Source organism: Labrus bergylta, chromosome 13 (genome assembly GCF_963930695.1).
Source record: "Labrus bergylta chromosome 13, fLabBer1.1, whole genome shotgun sequence".
Taxonomy (NCBI): Eukaryota; Metazoa; Chordata; class Actinopteri; order Labriformes; family Labridae; genus Labrus; species Labrus bergylta.
Genome location: NC_089207.1, coordinates 26,953,689 through 26,974,793, shown reverse-complemented (window position 1 = coordinate 26,974,793; position 21,105 = coordinate 26,953,689). Strand labels below are relative to the sequence as shown.

Below are 21,105 nucleotides of genomic sequence, written 5' to 3'. Positions count from 1 at the left end.
TCAAATGATTAATGCACGAGTTCAACCTGATGGTAGAGTCATTATTTCAACAGTGGAAGTCTGACACAAGCATCAAGGGGCGATAGTCTTTGCATTTGGATAACCTACTAGTGCCTTCAAAATAAAATACAATATTGCTATTTCCCATCACTAAAGCTCTATCAATATCATATGTATAACATGAATATATAACTTGATGGATATTGTGTCTTTATTAAATGAGGTTATTGCTTGGACGTTGTTGGGAATATTGTTTGAGCTTTTGTTGAGAGCTGATGCAAAGCTAACACAAAAGATAGCTTGGCTTAGCATAAGAGATAAGAAGCCAGCCGTGCTCTGCCTATGTGAAACAACATCTGCATGCCAACCCCTCTACAGCAGTTATAACAGTGAAAAGAAATCCCCAAACCCGTCCAAGAAATAGCCCACATAAACAATAGAGATACTGTACATAACTGCCACTTACGTTTTGAATAAGAGGTGAAGTCAATGAATGAGCAAGAGAACAAATAAGCATATCACCTCTAACTGTAGCGCGATTACTTAACGAATAACCTGCTTGTTAATTTATTGTTTACTAAGAGGCATAGGAATATTCTTAGGTTTATCAGTGTAGTGCTTGAGCACATACTTCTCAAAGCACTAACTATGCTAAATATAGAAATTAGACAGCAGAACAAGTCACTGCATACTTCCAGTGATATAGTATAGCTATTTATAGACGCAAGTTAAAATGCGTGAAAATATCAGGTACAAACTGGTGATACATGAAATTACTGTCTTTTTTTATTCAAATGCAAAAATCAGTTTTATGATAGGCTATAAAATGTCGATCATTTGCAACTTGACATTATCAGTGAGCTTACTCTAGTCTAGCCTTTTTTATCACTCCTCACTTACTGGCTGACAACAGCGGAGAATTAAAAAAAATGTTCTTTAAAACAATCCAGCATATTTTTGTGCTTACAATTCAAAATGAGAGAATATTCCGGTAATGTCCGTCTCTGTGTGCATGAGGCTTGGACTGATCCTTACCGGAGGTGGAGGGAGCTAAGCCCCCTGGGAGCAACGTCACTCCCCTTGGCATATCAACCACTGCCCGCTGCACGCTCCCCACACAGCGCCACAGAGGACGTCAGGATCGAGCCCATCATCAACGCGAAATGCTTTGCGAACTGAACCTATCTCAAGCAATCCTCCCCGATTCCCTGCGTTTCGGCGAGGAGGCATTCACACGTTCAGGCATACAAGCGGGCTAAAAGAAGTGGGAAGTGGGGAAGGTCATCGAAAGTGGAAAGACTGCTCGCGTCGTCGACTATGGTCTGTGGTACAGGAACCAGCACAACGAGCCAACATCTGTAACTTCGGGATTTACTTGTTAAAGGAGCTTTCCGTGGAGATCGTGGGGATAGTCCGTGTCCAAACATGCCTGTCAGAAGAGGTCACGTTGCGCCACAAAACACATTCCTTGGAATTATCATACGGAAATTCGAGGGTCAGAGTAAGTATGTTCTTGATGTACTCTGTAGCTTCTAACAGACAGAGAAGAGTGCAGAGTGAACGTGGTGACACATTTACTTTAAAATAGAATTTATACATTTTCAAGTTGAGAAAAATGTTTGTTTCCATGAAAATACTTTCTTTGATTAAAAAGTCTGATAGGGTGATATTTTCTTGAAATGACAATAACATTGTAAGTTTTGTCACAGTTTTGCTTTTTTTCCTGATTGTTTTTATTGGATGTTTTTGTGGTGAAAGCTCTGAGGTCAGATGTACCACAGTATGCAGTACACAGTTCATACTCTTACTTTTCTTTACAGATCGGAAATTTGTCATAGCAAATGCCAGGGTAGAGAACTGTGCAATCATATATTGCAACGACGGCTTCTGTGAGATGACCGGTTTCTCCAGACCGGACATCATGCAGAAGCCGTGCACCTGCGACTTCCTCTACGGCGAGCTGACGGACAAAGAGGCCATCAGCCAGGTGTCCCAGGCCGTGCTCGGTTCTGAGGAGCGCAAGGTGGAGATCACCTACCACCGCAAGGATGGTAAGTCAGTGACCTGGCATGAGAGTGAGGCTGTCATGGTATGCCTGTAAGCTGAGAGGGCTCTTTTTGTGACGCGATGCTTCTTGAGAAAGCACCTACTGAAAGTCCTTATACTGTGTCCACTCTGTGATGTGTGGCCTGTCAGTCTGTTTCTACCCACCCGGCATCAGTTGCAGGATACACAGTCAGGGGGAAAACAATAAGGGCAGTCAGCTCTGAAACAACTCCTTTGTGTAAGTTTATGCTTGAAATATTTCAGCATCTAGTAAGAGTGAGGTAGAAGCAGATAACCTTGATCATATTCATTCCTCGGGGCTAAGGGAGAGAAATCTCAATATAGTCCTTGAACGACACATACTATATATTCAATAAAGCCTTTTAATGTTATCCTTGTAAATAATGTTTTTCAAAATAAACCCTTACAGGAAAAAAAAAGTGAATTGCCGGTAAGATTTCAACATGTTATCTCATGTGCAAAACATGAAGAAAATAGAAATTCAAACTGGCAACAGACATACTGAAAATGTCAACAAACGACATTGTTTGTGTGCAAAGTGCATGTATCACATTTGAGAACAGGTGTTCCACATTACTACAGTACATGTGGACGTGCGTGAACACTTTTGAGGTTTTCCATGTCTCACAATAACACTTTAAGATGATTCATGGTGGTGTGAATTGAAAAAGTATTACATTGGTGTTATTGTTATTATTGTAACATTCAGTGTGCAAAGAACGGTCAAAAGCTCTGTGTGAGAACATATTTTTCCACACATTCCTCAATTCAAAGAATTGTGTCCTGGGTGACAAAGATGTGTATTAAAAGAAGCTTAATAAATAGATCTAATGAGGAAATAGAAACTGCTTGTTAAAGTAGGGGCTAAATGGTAGCATGATAAATGCTGTGTGTGTTTTCATATGCTTTTACACTTCAAATATTTCCCACAATGTGTATTTGTAGATCTGGGAATGATCTTTGCCAAGGTCCAGTAAAGGTGTACAGCAGATTTGATAATCAGTGGATCAATTTAGTTTTCTGTATACAGAAAATCTCCATTGCTGCGCCCACCCTCTGGAACTCATCCGAGACTCCCCCACACTCACCTCCTTCAAGAAATCCCTCAAAACTCACCTCTTCATCACTGCCTACAAACACTAACTCCCCCCCTCCCCCCCTACATTACTTCTTCGTAGTACTGTCCTTGTCGTTTTTTTATTTTTTCAAAGCGTCTTTGAGTTTTCAGAAAAGCGCGATATAAAACTAATGCATTATTATTATTATAACATTTCTGTACATGCTGAAGGCTCTCCACCAACATGCTCTCCTTTTAATGCTACACTTTGGTTTGTCATTCATTTTTTGTCTGCTCCCAGTCCTGGTATGAATGATTCACTGCAGGGACAGCAATCCTGAGTCAGAGGGAATTAATATGATGTTACCGCTCAGTGGTATAAATCCCCCAGATTGACGGACTCTTGCCATGCTCTCACATGAGCTTTTTTATGGTCAACATGACATAGCTGTACAGGATCAGACCAAAAGTGCTTCTCTTATAGCGCATGCTTTTATTTTGTGAAAGAGATTGCTCAAACGAGGCCAACACTTTGTGATGTTGTTGCGTTGATCTCATTCTATACTCTCAGATAACTTCAGATTCCGTGCAAACAGCAGCATATGATGAGGAGGGAACGCTCGGCTATATGAAATCTAATATTTTATTTAATGATAGGGAGCCGCAGCTTTAATTTTTAACCGTGAGTTTGATTAGATTCTAGGTCATGGATACATTTTTAATCTTCCATCAGCAACCATCAGAGACAGCTTCATGTTTTGTTTTGTTTTTTTTAACTAATCAAGAAGAAATCAAGAGGCAGCTGCTACAGCACTTAAACAGATTGCTGCAGAAATTCAAAGACAATTACACAAAACACTCTAGGGTCTTTTTCTGTGGGAGTGAGTGCAGCTTGGTTTTTTTTTTTGACATGTGAGATTTACAAAGCAACTTCTTTCAGCTCGTCATCCTCCTAGTTATGCACGCGTGTGCCTGTAATTTTTTTTTTTTAAAGAAGCCTTCCAACCATCATCAAGGCTCTCAGTCTCTTCACAATCCTCCCCTGGTGTGAATCGCGGCTCCAAGACACAACTCCTAATACTTCTCAGAGGAATTTTACAGTGAGCGTGTGTGCTCATGAATAAAGATGTCAAGGCTGACAGTGCAGTGACTGGGAATGAGCAGCTTACAGAGTAAATGCATTAAACTAGTATGGTAGACACTATCTCCACACATTCCCTCTCTCCTATAGGGGGGGATGAAAGATTCATGGCATCCTTGAGAGTGATGACTGTATTGATTTGAGTTGCTCTGCAAATTGAAGCTGATGGGTGGAACGTGAATGTATTCCATGTGTCCTCTGCTAACTGTATTTCAAGTTATCAGCCCTCATGCAAATCAGTTAATCCTTTGTATTACACCCCCCCCCTTCTGATTATCCTAACCCCTTTTGATTTCTCCTTGTTTTTCCGCACAAGAGATGCAGTCAATCAAACTTGAGCTTGACTCATGATCTTGAGTAATTGCAGCATGACATAATGTAGTTTGTATTTCTTTTCTCATCTTCAGTATAACATCTTTTAAAAAAAAGGAATGTCAGGATTTGAGGAAGCCGTTGTGACATCGGGAGCAACAAAGCTAGGGCTCTTTTCACTGCAAAGGCAGAAAGTTAAGCAGCTTACGAGTGTGCTTAGATATTAAAAGTGGTGGAACAATGACGACCGTGGGAGCACAGCAAAAAAGACCTTAACCACCACAGGGCATTATTCAGTTAAATTTTTGTGAACAAGACTGGTTTGTGAGAGACGATACCACACGCGCAGTCCTCCTCTGGCAGTGATACATAACCAATGAGGTAAATGCTTTCCCTTGAAGGCTTTGTAGAGCTATCCTATTCCACGGGGTGTAATAATACTTTGTACCTGAATGAGTCTCAACAAAAGGAAGCTGACACCGTGCCAAGAGAAGTTAAATGGATAATGCCTACATAACAGCAAGCAGCTTAGCTAACCGTGCTGAATGAGCCGGGGAGACATGTGGAATATGCGTGGGTGCAGGGTTTCATGGGTGACTCCCCACAGAGGGGACTGACAGGCCGTGCACCCACCCCCCCTCCCCCAGCTGTGGGGTTTTTGTGGCGGGGAGGAAGGGAGTCGACACAGGGGGGGCTGCAGTGCACAAGTTGTGCACTTGGGATGACCACCCTGCAAAAGAGCACATCCATTTTTCATAACGCTCGGGTCTCTTTGGTGTCTCGCAGTACGAGATGGAACACAAACAGAGCCTTCCATCATCAGGTTTCATATGTTTGATACCAATCAGCTGGTCCAAGTAGAGGTTACAAATGAAAAGCAGCATAGCGCCGGCTGCATGCTTCAAGAAGAATTTGCATTTTTATTTAGGTAATGGATGATTTGCTATAACTTCTTCCCAAAACAGCCACCTGAGACTGTTCCACACGATTACTGTGTTGAAACCTGAAATTCCAAACAGTAATATATCGATGTTTTTATTGTAGGTGTAACAGTCAGTGTGCAAAGAACAGTCAGAGATCTTTTAGATGCACTAGACAACGTGCGGATAAATTAAAGTTAGATGAGATAAGGGGCAATTAGAGAGCTGACAATAACAAGTAAAAAACAATAATCAAGTGATAAAAACAGAAAAAAAACATGAGGTGATTTAAACAATTATCTATTGAATCTGCATTATGTAAATCATGATGATCGCATGTTGTTGAGGCAAAACAAAGACAACAAACCAAATGTACAGTTATGGCAGGGGACAGAGCGAGACTAAAGCCAGCTTTAATAGCCCAGAGTCTGACCTACCCAGGTGCAAGACATCAAATTAATTGGTTCCGCCCCTCTCCACCTAAAGGCACCCTCGATGGTTAGAAAGACTGGACAGCAGGAGGAGCCCTGACACAGTCAGGGGTTGTCACATATTTCACAGGATACCAAGATAATCTATTGCAGGGTGATGTTGCACTGTATGGAAGAAATGGTTGCACTGCTTGTGCAGCTTTATTGTGTGAATATACAAATATGAAGACTTAAGATTATTAAAAAAATATAGAGGGTCAAGTGCAGTAAGCAGAAAGCAGTAATTGGGTTTCCACAGCAAAACTCTCAAAGCTTCTCATATTCTAATTATTTTGAATACGATGTAACATGTCCCCCATCCTCCTTCAAATTATAGCCTTGTTTTGTTTGAGCATTATAAACACATTCAAATCCTTTTTAAACATGCAGTTGTAGATGGTAACATATGGAGTAGGTCAAGCCTTGTGCAAGGAACAGTAAGTAAAACTTGATATAAGATAATTAATTGGAGCTTTGAACACCACAACAACACTCTTCTCACTTTGCGTTGGATATGAGTGCTCATCCAACGGCTATTTTTATCCCACAGGATACTTGTACTGGAGGTGGTGATCTAAAATTCCTCTCCATACCATCTGTGTCTTTCCTCTTAATCACTCACTGTATTCTAACTTACATTGTTCACCATCCATTGCATCCGTTCTGCTGACATTTGTGCAAACTAAACGGAATAAAAGATCACACAGAGCAGAAATATCATGAATTGATAAACATAAACACAAATGAGATGTAGTGGTGGAGCCGGAGCTGGCTAGTTATCCCTGATGGCTCCGAAGACGCTGATTGAAGATGAAATTAGGCCAGGCTGCGTGGCCTCACAGCAGCCGCACTTAGGCGAGATACTGCCACAAGGGCCAAGGACTGGAAACAAAGGGTTAGCTTTGCATGGCCTTTCCATACATGCCCTAGTCCCGATTGGCTACGCCCCAGTAACGTTGCGTATTGACTTTAGCAGAATAGCCCTGAACGAAAAACATGTCAGATTCCATTATACAAGACTTATTACCAGGCAGCAGTCTGGGGCTGTGCTGTTTAAAGCTTGGGTTGTGTGATAGCCCCGCTGCTAGGAATATATAAAAATAAAAATCAGTGCTCAACAATATTACTCATGTTTCCCCCCTAAAAGTAGATCAGCTTATGCAGATTAATACGAGGCTTCAATACATCAAAATCGAACAGCAGGGTTGAAATGAGGAATAGCTTCTCTTTTTGAAATAAGATTAAAAATAAAAATTTAGCCTCGCATTGCGACAAAAAAATAAGCAGAAGCTACTCTAATATTGATTTATCTTTAGAACATCTTACAGTTTCAGCACAACTCTGTTTGACCCGTACAGTAAGCCATCTATGTGAGAGTGTCCAAAGCAGCACTTGATTAAGCAGTAATCTTTTAATTATTGATGATGGAAATAGAATCTGCAGTTAATGAAATTTCCATCATGAAAAGGGAGCTAGTCTTAATACACTGTCCATTCATTCAGGTAGGTGTAAATAACATTTCTTGGCTCACAGGGAAACACTCTATGTTAAGGACACTCGGTGCTACAAACTGCTCAGCTGTCAATAATTCTCACTATGTTGAGCAGCATGATTGGACAGTAATATGCTGTGACGAGATGGTTTTTGCAGAAGAATAGGGAAGTGTAAAACCCAATGATCAGCCGTCTTTAACGGCACTGATACTGTATGCTAATTTCCTTATTTATATTCATATTTCAGAAAGCAATAAAATAAAGCATTAAAAGTGTGAAGGAGAGAAAAGAATCATAGCATCTTTCTAGATGTAAAATTAGATTTTAAGCACAAAGTTTTAAGTCAGCACATACAAATAGATAAAACATGAAAAAAAGATTAACTAACCCGTTGAAAACAAATGTCATTAAATTAAAGGCTTTATATGCAATTTTTTGATCCAGCAGATGTCGCCCTTGAGCACCAGCATGAAACCAAAACAACTTGCGCTGCATTGTTGTGTTAGCATGCTAATGCTAGTGATCTTTATTATATGCTATTATCTTCACACTGCATGTAAATTTACCTGAAATGAGCGTGATCTAGAAACACAGTTAAGCAGTGAGTACAGTATGTTATTCTTCTTTTCTCTAGTCCCTCAATTAAACAACTTTTATACACGAGGGGAGGAGACAGCTGCCTTCCTGGCAATGTAAACAAAGTGAAGATAGGACTCTGAAAACTCTGAAAACATCACAGACAGTGGGACTCGGGTGTTACACCCATTGTAGACAGTCATGACTCACAGAGTTATTTTCAGAGGATATACTTGATTTCTATTATATCTAAGTGTTGCATATTAAGCCTTTAAAGCAATTGAAGACATTTCCCACTTTAAAAATATAGAGCACTGATTAAACAGACAGGCAGAATTGCAGCAAAGTGACAACATGAAATCCTTATTTATTATCAGATTGTGAGTCAACATTTTGATGATTTCCATATCACTGTTGAAATTGGGCCATGGTCATCAGTGGTGTCCTTTAGTGTTATAAGTCACTTTGTATTGTTATTTGACTCAACCCAGGCTTTCCCAAACTTGGGGTCCGGGACCCTATGTGGGGTTGCATGGAATTCAAATAGGGTCATCATTAATGTTTATTTATTGATTAATAAAAAATATATTGTACATTTACATATATTGACCACAGGCTAGTGTTGGCCATTATCAATGCCAAAACAGTATCATCCAGTGTGCCGAAATGTCATCCAGCCTTTGTTCCTCTGTGCACAATAATTTACATGAAAAGCCTAAATTTAGTCTAATATGAATGTTTACTTCAAAACAATAGAAAAACAATAACATGATTGAAAACAAATTATTTGAGCATAAAGCTGTACAGGTTTGTGTTTTGGATGTCTGGGGTCACCAGTCAAAGCAGGGTCAAAAGCCAAAAAAGTTTGGGAACCACTGACTTAACCTCTGCAACCATGCATTTGAATTGTTTGTGTATTTGCAGTGTATTAACTGGTATTTAAATTGTTAGACATTATGCATGTTTTTTATTTTTGCAGTCTTTTTTGGTCCATTGCCACAGTTTTGGACATTTGTACATTTTATAATTTGCAGCCTCTTTCTCCCACCTTTTCTGCACATTTGCACTATTTGGCCACTGTAGTTTTCTGTTCATGATAAAGTTCTAAAGTTTTCATTTTTAAATTTGGGGCAAAAAGCCTGCCATCATAGTAGGAGGCAAGATATATTAAATCATTCTACTGGAGCTGACACAAACCTCTAGACAGTGTTACCTTCAGAGGTGCTGTTTAGCACCCTTTTCTGAAGCATACTTTATTATGTAAACTATGTTTAAATAAACCTTTAGATGGGTACAGAGCAGCAGGATGCACTTTTATATGAAAGTCAAGTTTTTATATTGGAGATATTGGTAGAGAGAGAGAAAAAAAAAGATGTAATATCAGCGTTCATGACATTTGATTTGACACTATTTATATGCCAGTTTTTATTTTAAACAATAAATTCTCATGTATTTTCCTTTGTGAAGTTATTACCCTCACTGTGTGTTGCACTGTGATACCAACACAACTTGTAAAAAGGTCCTGTGACAAATCCAATATTATTTCCCAGTGGATCCGAAAAAGATCCTAGCCTTTACTCGACCGGTCTTACAGTTTTTATCAGGATAAAACTTGAGCTGAGACGTCCTTTCTGCTAAGGCAGTATGTCAGTCTACAGGAGCTGATCATCACAGCTTGAGAAAATTGGATATTTCCATCATCCTTCAATTGGTATGACTTTTTGAGTTTAAAACTCCAAAGCTTTGTTATTTTTGGATGAGGTTCATTATAAACCTTAGCAAACATGTCAGGAACTCTTTTTGAATATGCTGAACTCTTCAGGCTTTTTAATAGATCTAAGACCCCTGATGTGATCAAAGTGTAGTTACAGAGGTATCAAGAAATGCTGTGGATCTTAACTAGTATTCATTATGGCTAAAACAAATTAGGTTTAGAAAACATATAAAAAAAGGGCAAGAAATTCAAGGGTTCACTGTTTGGGTCTCTTGGTCTTACAAAAAGCAAAATGAATATCAGTAATGTTTACAAATGTCTTCCTTCAGATCATACACAACTATTCTCATCACTACATCCACTGTTTTAAAGTATAGGGGGAAAAGGCGCTCCCTGTTAAGTTCTTATGTACTTTGTTCTTTAAATGTGTTTTAATGTAAGTTGTGCTTATGGTTTGAATTTCTGTCACTGTTGGGACAAACAAAGTTTATCTGTGGTTCTAGGAGCTTTGCGGGCACATACAGAAGTTAACAAAGTAATGAAGGAAAGCGTGATACAAACATTTTATCAGATCGAGTTTAAACCAGCACAGTATGTGCTATTCTAACAAAGCCGTTTGTGAAGAAGCCTCCCTTTCATCCTTTTCAGTAGAGGTGACATTCAGCAGGAGACTGGATGAGAGGGGACCCCCATGGTTTAGCCTTTAAGCATGACTATTGTTTCCCCATCTGCTGAGGAAAACTCCAGCCCAGAAATGGATCTGCTGAATTGGCTGTACACTGAAAAAAAAGAACTAAATAATTTACCCTAGATCTCTTTTGTTTGAACTAATAGGACTATTCAGTATTTAATTCCTATTTGTCCTTTTTCAGATGGTTCTCCTTAGAGCTTATAACATGTATATTTCATAGCTTTTCTGCTGCTTACATTGTCTGAATGCTATGTACAGAAATGAACATGCAAGCTTGAAACCATGTTCAATGCTGATGGCAAAAACATGTTGTTTTTTATCTATAGGCTGGAGGATGCATTTAGTGAAAAAAGGCAATACATATTTAATGCACTAGTTATGCTATACTCAGAAATATTAAGAAACTCCCTGAGAAATGGGATCTTTGTATCTGTTTCTCTTTATGTTCAGAAGAAATGCTGAAACTTTAAACTCTCTTTCTTGACGAGAATATAGAAGGCTAAACATTTCTTCAAACAGCATGGCATTTGCAGATCTATAATAATAAATACTACAGCATATTTAAAAGGGGTAACTTGTTCAGGTCCTTATTGGAGTGGATCAGTAGAAATGATGAGATAGGTCTATATTAAATAGATGAATTCATATTCAGAATAAATCAACAAGAATTGTTGGGAAAAAAGTTGTCCGCCTAGTTACAAAAATGAGGTAAGAAATCTTTGGGGGCCCTAAGTGCACATGCATCCATGCATTTCATTTTCTTTATTTTCCTGTGATAGCGAGTCATTTCCAGATGTTTTCTTGAGATCTTCACTTATTTATCTCGCATCCTCAGAGTTAAAAAAGCTTATCACAGTGACCAGCCTGTTGTTTTGTTTTTGAGATCGCCAGATAATAATCCCGTTATCATGTGAAAACCAGCTTAGTTATCTTGAGATAATTAAATTAATTGATCCATCATAATGGGAAAACCTGCTTATTACGGTGGAAAAACCTTAAATTAACTTGGTGTCGCAAATAAACTGTTATTATCTAAAGGTAGCGAGAAAAATAAACCAACATCTAAATAAAACAACCAGAGATAACATGTTATCATGGGAAAATGGAGTAAATAAAAATACATGGATGCATGTCCTTTTAGGACTTAAGTGAAAATCAAAACACATTAGACATGTGTATTTAGTCAAAGTGTAATCAAAAATGTAATTCCAGAGGGCTCCGGTAGCCTAGTGGTTAGTGTGCGCACCCCGTGTACGAAGGCTGTAGTCCTTCGAGCAGGCGGCCTGGGTTTGAATTCGACCTGTGGCTCCTTTCCTGCATGTCATTCCCCACTCTCTCTCTGTCCTTTATCCACTGTCCTATCTCTAAAATAAAGTCATAAAAAGCCCAAAATGAACCTTAAAAAAAGTTTGATTCCAGTTAGGGAACTTTGTTGGAAATCATTCCACAATTATCACTTCTCCAGTGTCCACTGTTAAACAAGGCAAAAATATCCTTAAATAAATGGGACACATTTTGGAGATCGATTTATTTTAATCACTAGTCAAAAACTAGACTAATTCCTGCAGGATTTGACAGATAATTAAAAAGTCGACACTAAATTAAATTTTGGTCCACTCTGAAAAATTGAGCAAACAGTTAAATCAAACAGATCAAAGACAGAACACAAACGGTTTCCTTTCAGAGAAAGGACAATGTCGAATTAAGTGAAGGATTTCTGGGAAATGCACGAAAGTGCTTTTTATGAAAAGGGGATTTTCTGTGTAAGGAAGCACTCAAAGTCCCATCGCTCTCCAAGCACAGCTCTCTTCCTCTCAACACAACATTTCCAGGCACCAATGACACCAGAAAAGATGAGTGTGGAATCGTGTTATTATCCACAAACAGCAGCACATACACAAGCGTATATTCTGCAGCTCATTTCCAGTTAATTTTAGCGTCACTCTCCAATGCTGTACATTTTTTAAGTCACCTCTCAGATTAAAAGCACATTATCATATTCCCAGTGGTGACAATGCTGCAATCCTTCTGGGAGATTTTATGCAGAAATCATTCCAACAGAACTCTGGCATGTTGAGGCAGAGCGAGTTTGTTATATTTAGTCAGACAGCAAGTCTACTGCTAATGAATGCTGCTGGCAGGGTGTCTGTGAGCCCTGCAGAGATTACAGCCACGCTGGTAATATGTGTCCTCTGTGAGGAGGAGCAGCACAGCGAGCCAGACAGAAAGACAGACAGGCCTGAGAGTGACAAAGGGACAGCCCCATTTGCATATTTGCATATTTGCATTTTGATTCAGCCTGATGACAAATTAAACTTCATCTAGTATATCCTATAAGTAACTTCATTTTAAATATGCTGCGTTATATCGGATTATGTGCGGATAATTGGAATCATTTCCTAGTTATATCACCCCATGCTGTATACAGTAGAGAACCTAATTGTTGTTAGGGGGAAGTGAGTACAAACTTTTATTGCTGGGTACTTGTGCCTCCAGGCATCAATAATAGCTTTCACTAACACAGCTATAACCAGCGAGGGCAGTTGAGAAATCAGGATACTCGGGGGCTCCGGACTAAGTTTAGATCAAGGATTGTTTCCCGCTCCACTGCCTCACTGGGTTCTCAGCTCCAGTAATTATTCCTATGAGCGCGTTGCAATCCTCTAAATTGGCTGTAATCTGCCCTGCCTGTTTGATCTGTTCTGCTAAACCCTGCTGTCTGCACCATACTGAGGCTCTTGCATCACATTTTTCCAACCTCTGCAAGCACACTCGTTTTAATGCTATGTATTGCTCATTAAATCGCATGTGGTATATGTATATAGGCGCATACGCATATTTAACCCCTGGGCTTACTTATTTTTATCTCAACCACCTCATTTGTACTGACATGCAGGCGTTGACCTTTAAATCGGATCAACTTCTCTGCATTTTCCCGATATTCATGAGAAAACCAGAGGTAGATGTTTTTGTTGGATAAATGTTTAAATGACTTTTCCGATTGTTGTTAGATATACTCTCTCCCCCCCCCCCCCCCCCCCCCCAACAGGTTTAGGACAAAGGACGTGAGAGAAGGCTGATGGCATCATTTATAATGTAGGTTTTTGGCATTGACACTTTGTCTGTCTTTCAGGTTCTGACTTTCAGTGCAACACCCACGTCATCCCGGTGAAAAACGAGGAGGGAATGGTGATGATGTTTATCTTGAATTTCGATTACGTTGTGGATGAGGAGAGTGACAACTCCACCGAGAAGATAAGCCCCACATCCCCGACAAAGTCAGATCAAAGTGAGTGTTTGACATAGAGGTCTCCGCGCACTATGTTTTAAAAAAAAGGAGATTTAACAGTATGTCAGTGGAGTAGAAATACAAAATGTACATCTTATAAATCACTTACCGTACACCAGCATTTATTAGTACAAAGAATGATGCATGATGTTGTCTTTGAAATGCATTTATAATTAATTAGAAATCAAATGTCCATGCTGATTTAGATGGCACTGTTTCCTAAAACAACATATTTTACCCTCTTTTTAACAAAGGGCAGTTGAATGAAGTGGACATCTGAAATTGAGATAATTCATTAAATTAGCCCTCTACATCTGTTAGTCACTAATTAAGCACTAGAGATAATGATTCACTTCCCTGGCCTTCTTTGTGTAGCATCCAATCATGTTGCAAGCCATTAATCCCTCCCCTCCACCAACACACAAAAAATACAGCATTGTTTAGTTTTTTTTACATGTACATGGTGATGCATGCTGGGAGTGAGTGTTTAGATAACCCGTAGATATAGATTAGTTCCTGTTTTTTTATGTGTTTACCTCACTTTTTTTATTTGGATGTGTGTCAGTAGGTGTAAATGTCAATCAGGCTCCTCCCTCATTGGAGGCTCTCAGCGCCTCTTCTATGACCGGAACTCAGCTATCCACTTCACTCAGCATGAATCCCTCCAAGGCACTGGCATTCAGCTTGTGCTCTACTGTGTGTGTGTGTGTGTGTGTGTGTGTGTGTGTGTGTGTGTGTGTGTGTGTGTGTGTGTGTGTGTGTGTGTGTGTGTGTGTGTGTGTGTGTGTGTGTGTGTGTGTGTGTGTGTGTGTGTATCCGCCCGCTCATGTGCGAGCGAGCGCCTGTGTCCGTTGCTTACATCGCTAATCAGAATTGATTGCTTGTGACAGTGCTTCAGAGGGGGGGACCTGTGGGTAGATGGGGGAGTTAAACATATGATGTGACTTTAGATTAAAAACGGTCTTGACTACTTGCACACATCACACTTAAAACATGACCTTTCCATTGTCTTTGTCTTCCACAGCCCTCAGATAACACCGGGGCATACGAGTCATTTAATGCTTTGACATGCTTTGACTTAAAGTGGACTTTAGAAAGTGTTGCAAATGATTTGTGAGAATCACTGCTTTCAAAACATTACTTTCTTTTTCTAGCAATGTACCTGAAATGTACTTAGAGAACAATTTTCTCAACCATACGTACCAGTGTAGAAGCATGGGAAAAGTGATTTTTGGACATTGGGGGGGGGGCTAATTATGATCCACTGTTGACAGCAGACAATAAACCTGCAGGTGTCAGCGAGCACAATATTGAGCATGGAAGAGAGTAATCCCTCATTCCCTGAGCTGCCATCTAAAACACACCATTCAGCACCTTCCACCTGCCTTAAAGGCCCCAAACCAGAAACAGTAGGTACAAATTACTCAGCAGAAGGGAACACTATTTGTTCCTTAGAGGTGTATTTGTTTTACTGTTAGGACCACAACAGTATGGATATCGTACATTCTCTTACAGAATCACAACTTCCACTGAGAACCTCAATTTAATTGAATGTCTCCATCTCTATTAAGTCGTTCCCTTTCAAACCTTACTGCTTGCTTTCTTACCAACCTTCTTTGTTTCCACCAAAAGAAAACATAACTTTTAGTCACACAAGGTACTATTCACATGAATACAGTTTCTTGCAGCCTGTTGTTGCTGTGCTTCCTTCTCAGTCCGGACCCCCTTCAAGATTACACAAAATAGTCTGCTGACATGTTCAAGAGTCTCCCTAAAGAATGCCCCACCAGGAATTTATTTTTGAAAGCACGGTGAATAGAAAATGCACCAAGTACTCCTCGGCCTTCTCGTCCCTGGTGAAAGTTCTTGCAATATTAATGCAACTAATGATATTATCAACCAGCTAGATTCTGATACGATAGAAACATATTTAAGTATAGAAATCTGACATTTACAATTTTGTCAGAGGTTTCTGGAAACTCCACATTTAAATGGAGATAGCTACTGGCTTCAATATAAAGGATAGGCAGGCAGACTCCCAACTCTTTGTACCTGCTTAAGCTCCTGATCCAAACTTTCAGGGTGAGTCCAAATACCCTTAAAGGAAAGTCATGTTGATCGCTTGCTTTCGCATATCTGCGCTTTGGTCCATACTTAAAACGACAAATGTCCCTGACAGACTGCGTAACTATCTGCCCCCCTATTCTGAAAAGAACTATCCTTTCCTTTCAAACTTTCATTCCCCAACCAAAGGGGAAGGTAGGCTGCAACACCACACACCAACGCCCCATCTTGAAGTTCCTTGCTGCTGTACACTGACTCACTGTAACTATAACATTCCCACATGACTGTCATGTGACCCTCCACACTCTTTTGTGACTGGGAGGTGTGAAAACCATGAATCGATAGAGCTGAAGAAGGGACATATCTTTAAGACTAAGACGGGTTGCCGGGTCAATAAGTTCAAATTCCCAACGACTTTAAGCTTCTGCCTTCAAACACATCAAGACATGCTCCTACAAAGACATTTTCCTCCATCACTACGGCTGGAAAATCGATTTAAACTGCAATTGAAACGGCACACCTTGTCATATAAATTTAAACCTGGAAGCTAGACCTTATACAATCCCTTGAAATTGCTTGAAATTGCTCCTTCAAACAAGGGACTCTGATAACATGGGAAAGACCCCCATCCCAATTACGGCTCAGCTTTGTCCGATTTTTGTAGCTATTTTGTCATTTAACTACGAATCTGAATTATTTGAATTTAATACACTTCTTAATATAAAACCAGTTCATGACTATATGTCCAAATTTCAAAGGTAATTTTTTCAAAGACTTTCTGAGTCATCTTACTCCGTCACTACCTACATGCAAACTAACTGACTGCTGTTGCCACCATTTGTGCCATAAATGTAAAAAAAAAAAAAAAAAACGATTTTGGGAAACACATGCATTCTAAAATGTGATGTTAAGTAAAAAAGTGAAATAAAAAATGAAAGCAATGGTGTGAAAAAGTCAGGGATTAATGCGCAAATGTATCCAGTAATATTTGTAAGACTTGCTCTACATGCTTATCATCTACCTTTCCATACCAAATTATGCTAAACAGGTGTTATATAAGCATTCAGCTTGTGCAGTGATGACAGAGTCCGCCTGCAGAGCAGAGACAGGAAGGTTATCCATATCTCCTGCCTGCTAAGGATGTCATTAGGTTCCTCTCCAGGAAACTTGTTGAGTGTCACAGCTCTATTGTAAGCTGCTATAGTTGTAACATCAGCACATTTGGACAGGGGATGGAAACAGATGGCAATGGTGTTATGTAAGGAGGGTGCTGAGGGATGGGTGCCCCATGAGTGAGGCAGGGTTCACTTTCACCCTCTTTCTATTCTTAATGAGGCAGAACTGTCCCAAGAGGTCATCGACATTTTGTACTGTGTCTACGAGGAAAACGTGGCTTATGTGCATATGTTGTGTTCTTTTTGCAAATCAATGAGGCTTAAGGATTCAGCTGTGCAACCTGCTCTGTCTCATGCGCAGCACTGAAACAGGATACTTTGTTGTAATCTGGCTAAGGCTGTGTATTGGCACTATGTATCACAGTACAGTGGGTAAATATAACAAATGTTATGCAAGGTATCATGTAATTGCAGAAATATTGCAGACATTATGACTGTGCCTGTAGGCCTGTATTCATTTGTTTTCATGCTTTCAAAAAAACTCCTTCCCATGCTAAATAAACGTTGCTGTGTCAGAGTTGAAGAGTCAAATATCTGCAGATAGATTCAACACTGCTACCTCGCTGTGACATCTTTCAGGATTCCATGCATGTGAAGCATTAACACAAATAATATAAAATTATACATTTGTTGAGACTTTAATGTTGCAAATCATAAAAAAGTGATACCTTAGTGCATCAACCCTACCCTTAAATCTGGCATAACCAAATCTCTTCTGATATGACCACACGTTTTGATAGTTAAGAGAACTAATTTTCCCAAATTAAAAATGTTTTACAATACAGACTGTTTCGCTGACCTGTATTTTTTACACTAAAAGATTTTAAGCTTCAGAAGTAAAAATTCTGTGCTTCTTTACGTTCATCTGGAGAAAAGCACTGTATTGAATCTTTTAAATGATTAAACTTAAAAAAAAAAAAAAAAAAAAGGGTGCAGTAACCTACACACTTGAGAGATATGAGCTAAAATATGTCCACTTTGGATTCATTATTTTAATTATTTTAATTATCAGCCAGGGCCATTAGTAACATTCTGCCTCAGTGTCCTTTTTAGTCAAGTTAGTATTGTATTAGTATTGATAGTATTGTTTCTGAAAGGGAAACTCTACTCAAATAACTTCAACAAAACAGACATTAAAAACTGATATATCATGATAAAGTGTCGTTTCAACTTGTTCAGTGATCATGTCATACAGAATTGCTTCAAAGTGGTCTCTGATTTTCAGAGTATTATGGGTTCTCTCTTACAGACCTTTTGTTTCTAGACATGTTTATTTCATTTTCCCTCATTTGTTTTAGGAACATAAATCCTCTTATCCATGAATTTCACTGTAGAAAAAAATAAATTGATCTGCTAACAAGCATTTCTCCTGTTTTTCTCTAAATTGTTAGGGAGGAGTCGATTCTTCCGCTTCCGTCAGGCAGCTTTTAGCCTAATGAATACCAACAAGCAATCTCTTCCACAAGAGGACCCTGATGCTGTGATGGTGGACTCGCCTAAAGACAACGAGGACTCAGTGGCCCTGCAGAACTTCCCCTCACCCACAAAGAGCATTTTTAGTCCCATTGAGACCAATGACACACATGGCCTCATAGGCTCCAGCCACCACTCATCCCAGGCCAGCATCGGTCCTGAACCACTTGACCATTCGTCCCCTAAACCCCCCTGGGAGAAGCTGTACCAGACAGAGCCCCACCAGTCCTCTACCACCCTGTCCAACACCTTCCCCAGAGGCAGCATCAACAGCATGAGGCGGGCCTCATCTGTCCATGAAATTGAAGCCTACAGCTCCAATTCCAAAAGTATATTCAGGGATCGTCATACAAGTGAAGGTATTTATGGATTCTTACAGCTTCATTACTGAGTGTGATTAAGAATGCATCATGGACACTGTATAAAAGAAGTGGGCAATGTAATATCACCCTTTTTTTGTGAATCCCCTTTTGAAGCCTTATGCACTCCATTTTGGTGTTTGCCATTGTCTTTTATTTATCAATGACAGGTTACCATGCCCAAAAGTATAACCTCCTTTTTCCTCAAACTAACTCTAAATAGGACCATAGCTTACACAATGGACATCATGCTGGATTAAAAAGACTGTAAATTTTCAATTGAGACCATGAATTCATAAAAAGTAGTTACCTGATGGAATAATTCAACTGTAAAGCAGAGTCATTCTTCTATCATGTCTGATGCTATCAAACTTCTTCTTAACTTATAGTCCCCCCACCCCTGGCTATTAGAATGAATTCAGGTTTAAGGCGTTACCACTGCCATGTCCACTTAGTGTTTTTTTTTCAATTGTTTTCAATGGGGAGAAAGTGTTTGCAGCAGCAACAACACCCATAGTAAACGTCCAGCGGCCATTTTTTTTGACCGCTTCGCCTTTTTTGTGAAACCAGTCGAAGCGCTAGTAAAAAGAAAAAAAAACAGTAAAAAGCAAGGGAGCGGTGTTGGTCATAGTGGCCATTTTTAAAAGACTTGTCATGGAGACAACACGCACATGCAGCGCTTTTATTTTCAGTGCACAAGCGATTCATCCAGCGCTTTTCTGCCCGAAAAAAACACTAAGTGGCCTAACTAGGGCCTACAGCCATCTCTTATATACAGTCCATGATGCATACTAATTTTATCTCAACCTTCAGAGAGCAAATCTTTTTTCTAATTTGCGTTATGTGTCGAGTCTTTTTTCAAAATGTGTTTCCTGATTTTCTGTCTTTAATGCTGTCTGTAGACAGTGGTAGCCGTGTCAGAGGTAATCATGTATTTCATTGCTCAGTGCTGTTTTCCAGCATGATTTTCAACCAAGGCAATCAGCAAAAATGCACTTCACAGATCCACGTTTGAATGACAGCTTGAGTGTGCTTACTGCACCTACTCATGAGAAAAACATGACATGCTTGTGTTTATTAGACAGATGTAGAGATTTTTTTCCATTGCAGCAGTCTATACAATCATATCATGTTATTATATAAATTTAATTTCTGCTCTCGTTTAAATCATAGCATTTATTTTTAATTGACCTGCATGATCAATGCTTGTATCTCATTATATTGTAGTAGCTCTGCAAACAAGCTGTTCATGCTATTCTAGCCATCAAGCATGCAGTATATGTGTGAAAATCCTTCATTGTTGCAAAGCTTGCCAATTATATAATCTATGAAAAAAATGGAGGACCCCATTTTTGCATTGGCACCCATGGTCTACAATTAAAGTTGAACAAATAAAACCATGCAGTATGTAAGTTAGTAGGTATATATTGTTGATAAAAACAATCTCAGAGTAGATCAAAACTTGCTTTAGGAATCTCTTAAATTTAACAGATTATTTTTTCAAATGAAACATAATTTAGGAAATAAAAAAATGAACTGTAGGGTCTCGTTTTCAAAAGGATTACCTAATCATTTCCTTAAGCTCCTTAGTATTCACTGTACTTTAAGTATTATAGGCTCCCACTATACTATTGGAAACATTGATTGCTACATATACAAAGTCCTATGTATCATAGAAATGAGGGTTGAAGGTAGTGAGGCATTCCTTCAATTCATTAGTCCATGTACGAAAATGGAAAAAAACGTGATTGTTTCTTTGTAAAACTAGTTGAAATTACAGTGAAATCCGCAAATGAAGTGAGCTGACAGACAGACTTTTCATTGTAAAGCTATCAGACAGTGCCTTCTTGGTGGTCTATGATATCAAATCATTAACATGAATTTGAATGCAGATATATATTTGAAATATTGCGCTTCATCAGCAATCTTACAGACTGTTTTTAAGTCAACCATGATAATAGAGGGTATCATGGGTGCTAATATGACTTATCATTGTCTCAATCACCAGGCCCTTTTAATCACATGAAGTCCAGCCTGCTCGGCTCTACCTCTGACTCCAACATCAACAGGTACAGCACCCTCAACAAGATCCCTCTGATAGCGCTCCACTTCTCTGAGGCGACTGACAAGAAGCCCCATTCCCCGCCTACATCTGAGACGGCGATCATCGCGCCGAAAGTCAAAGACAGAACTCACAATGTCACAGAAAAAGTCACGCAGGTGAGTCTGGAAGATGTACTGAATTTTTTGCAACCTTATTTTTGTTTGTAGCCCATTGTTCTTTAATGTCGCAATGTGCAATTT

At 39.3% G+C, this 21,105-nt stretch overlaps 1 protein-coding gene across 1 annotated transcript in view; it reads left to right on the top strand.

The window, feature by feature from the left end:
- Positions 1-1,086: 1,086 nt before the first annotated feature.
- Positions 1,087-21,105, top strand: part of LOC109991791 (potassium voltage-gated channel subfamily H member 7) — a 41,750-nt gene continuing 21,731 nt past the window's right edge. Inside the window, exons 1-5 of the mRNA XM_065962391.1 lie at positions 1,087-1,501; positions 1,821-2,051; positions 13,575-13,730; positions 18,361-18,801; positions 20,810-21,021. Coding sequence (XP_065818463.1) covers positions 1,426-1,501; positions 1,821-2,051; positions 13,575-13,730; positions 18,361-18,801; positions 20,810-21,021 — 1,116 coding nt within the window. The 5' untranslated portion in view covers positions 1,087-1,425. The remainder of the gene's footprint in view (positions 1,502-1,820; positions 2,052-13,574; positions 13,731-18,360; positions 18,802-20,809; positions 21,022-21,105) is intronic.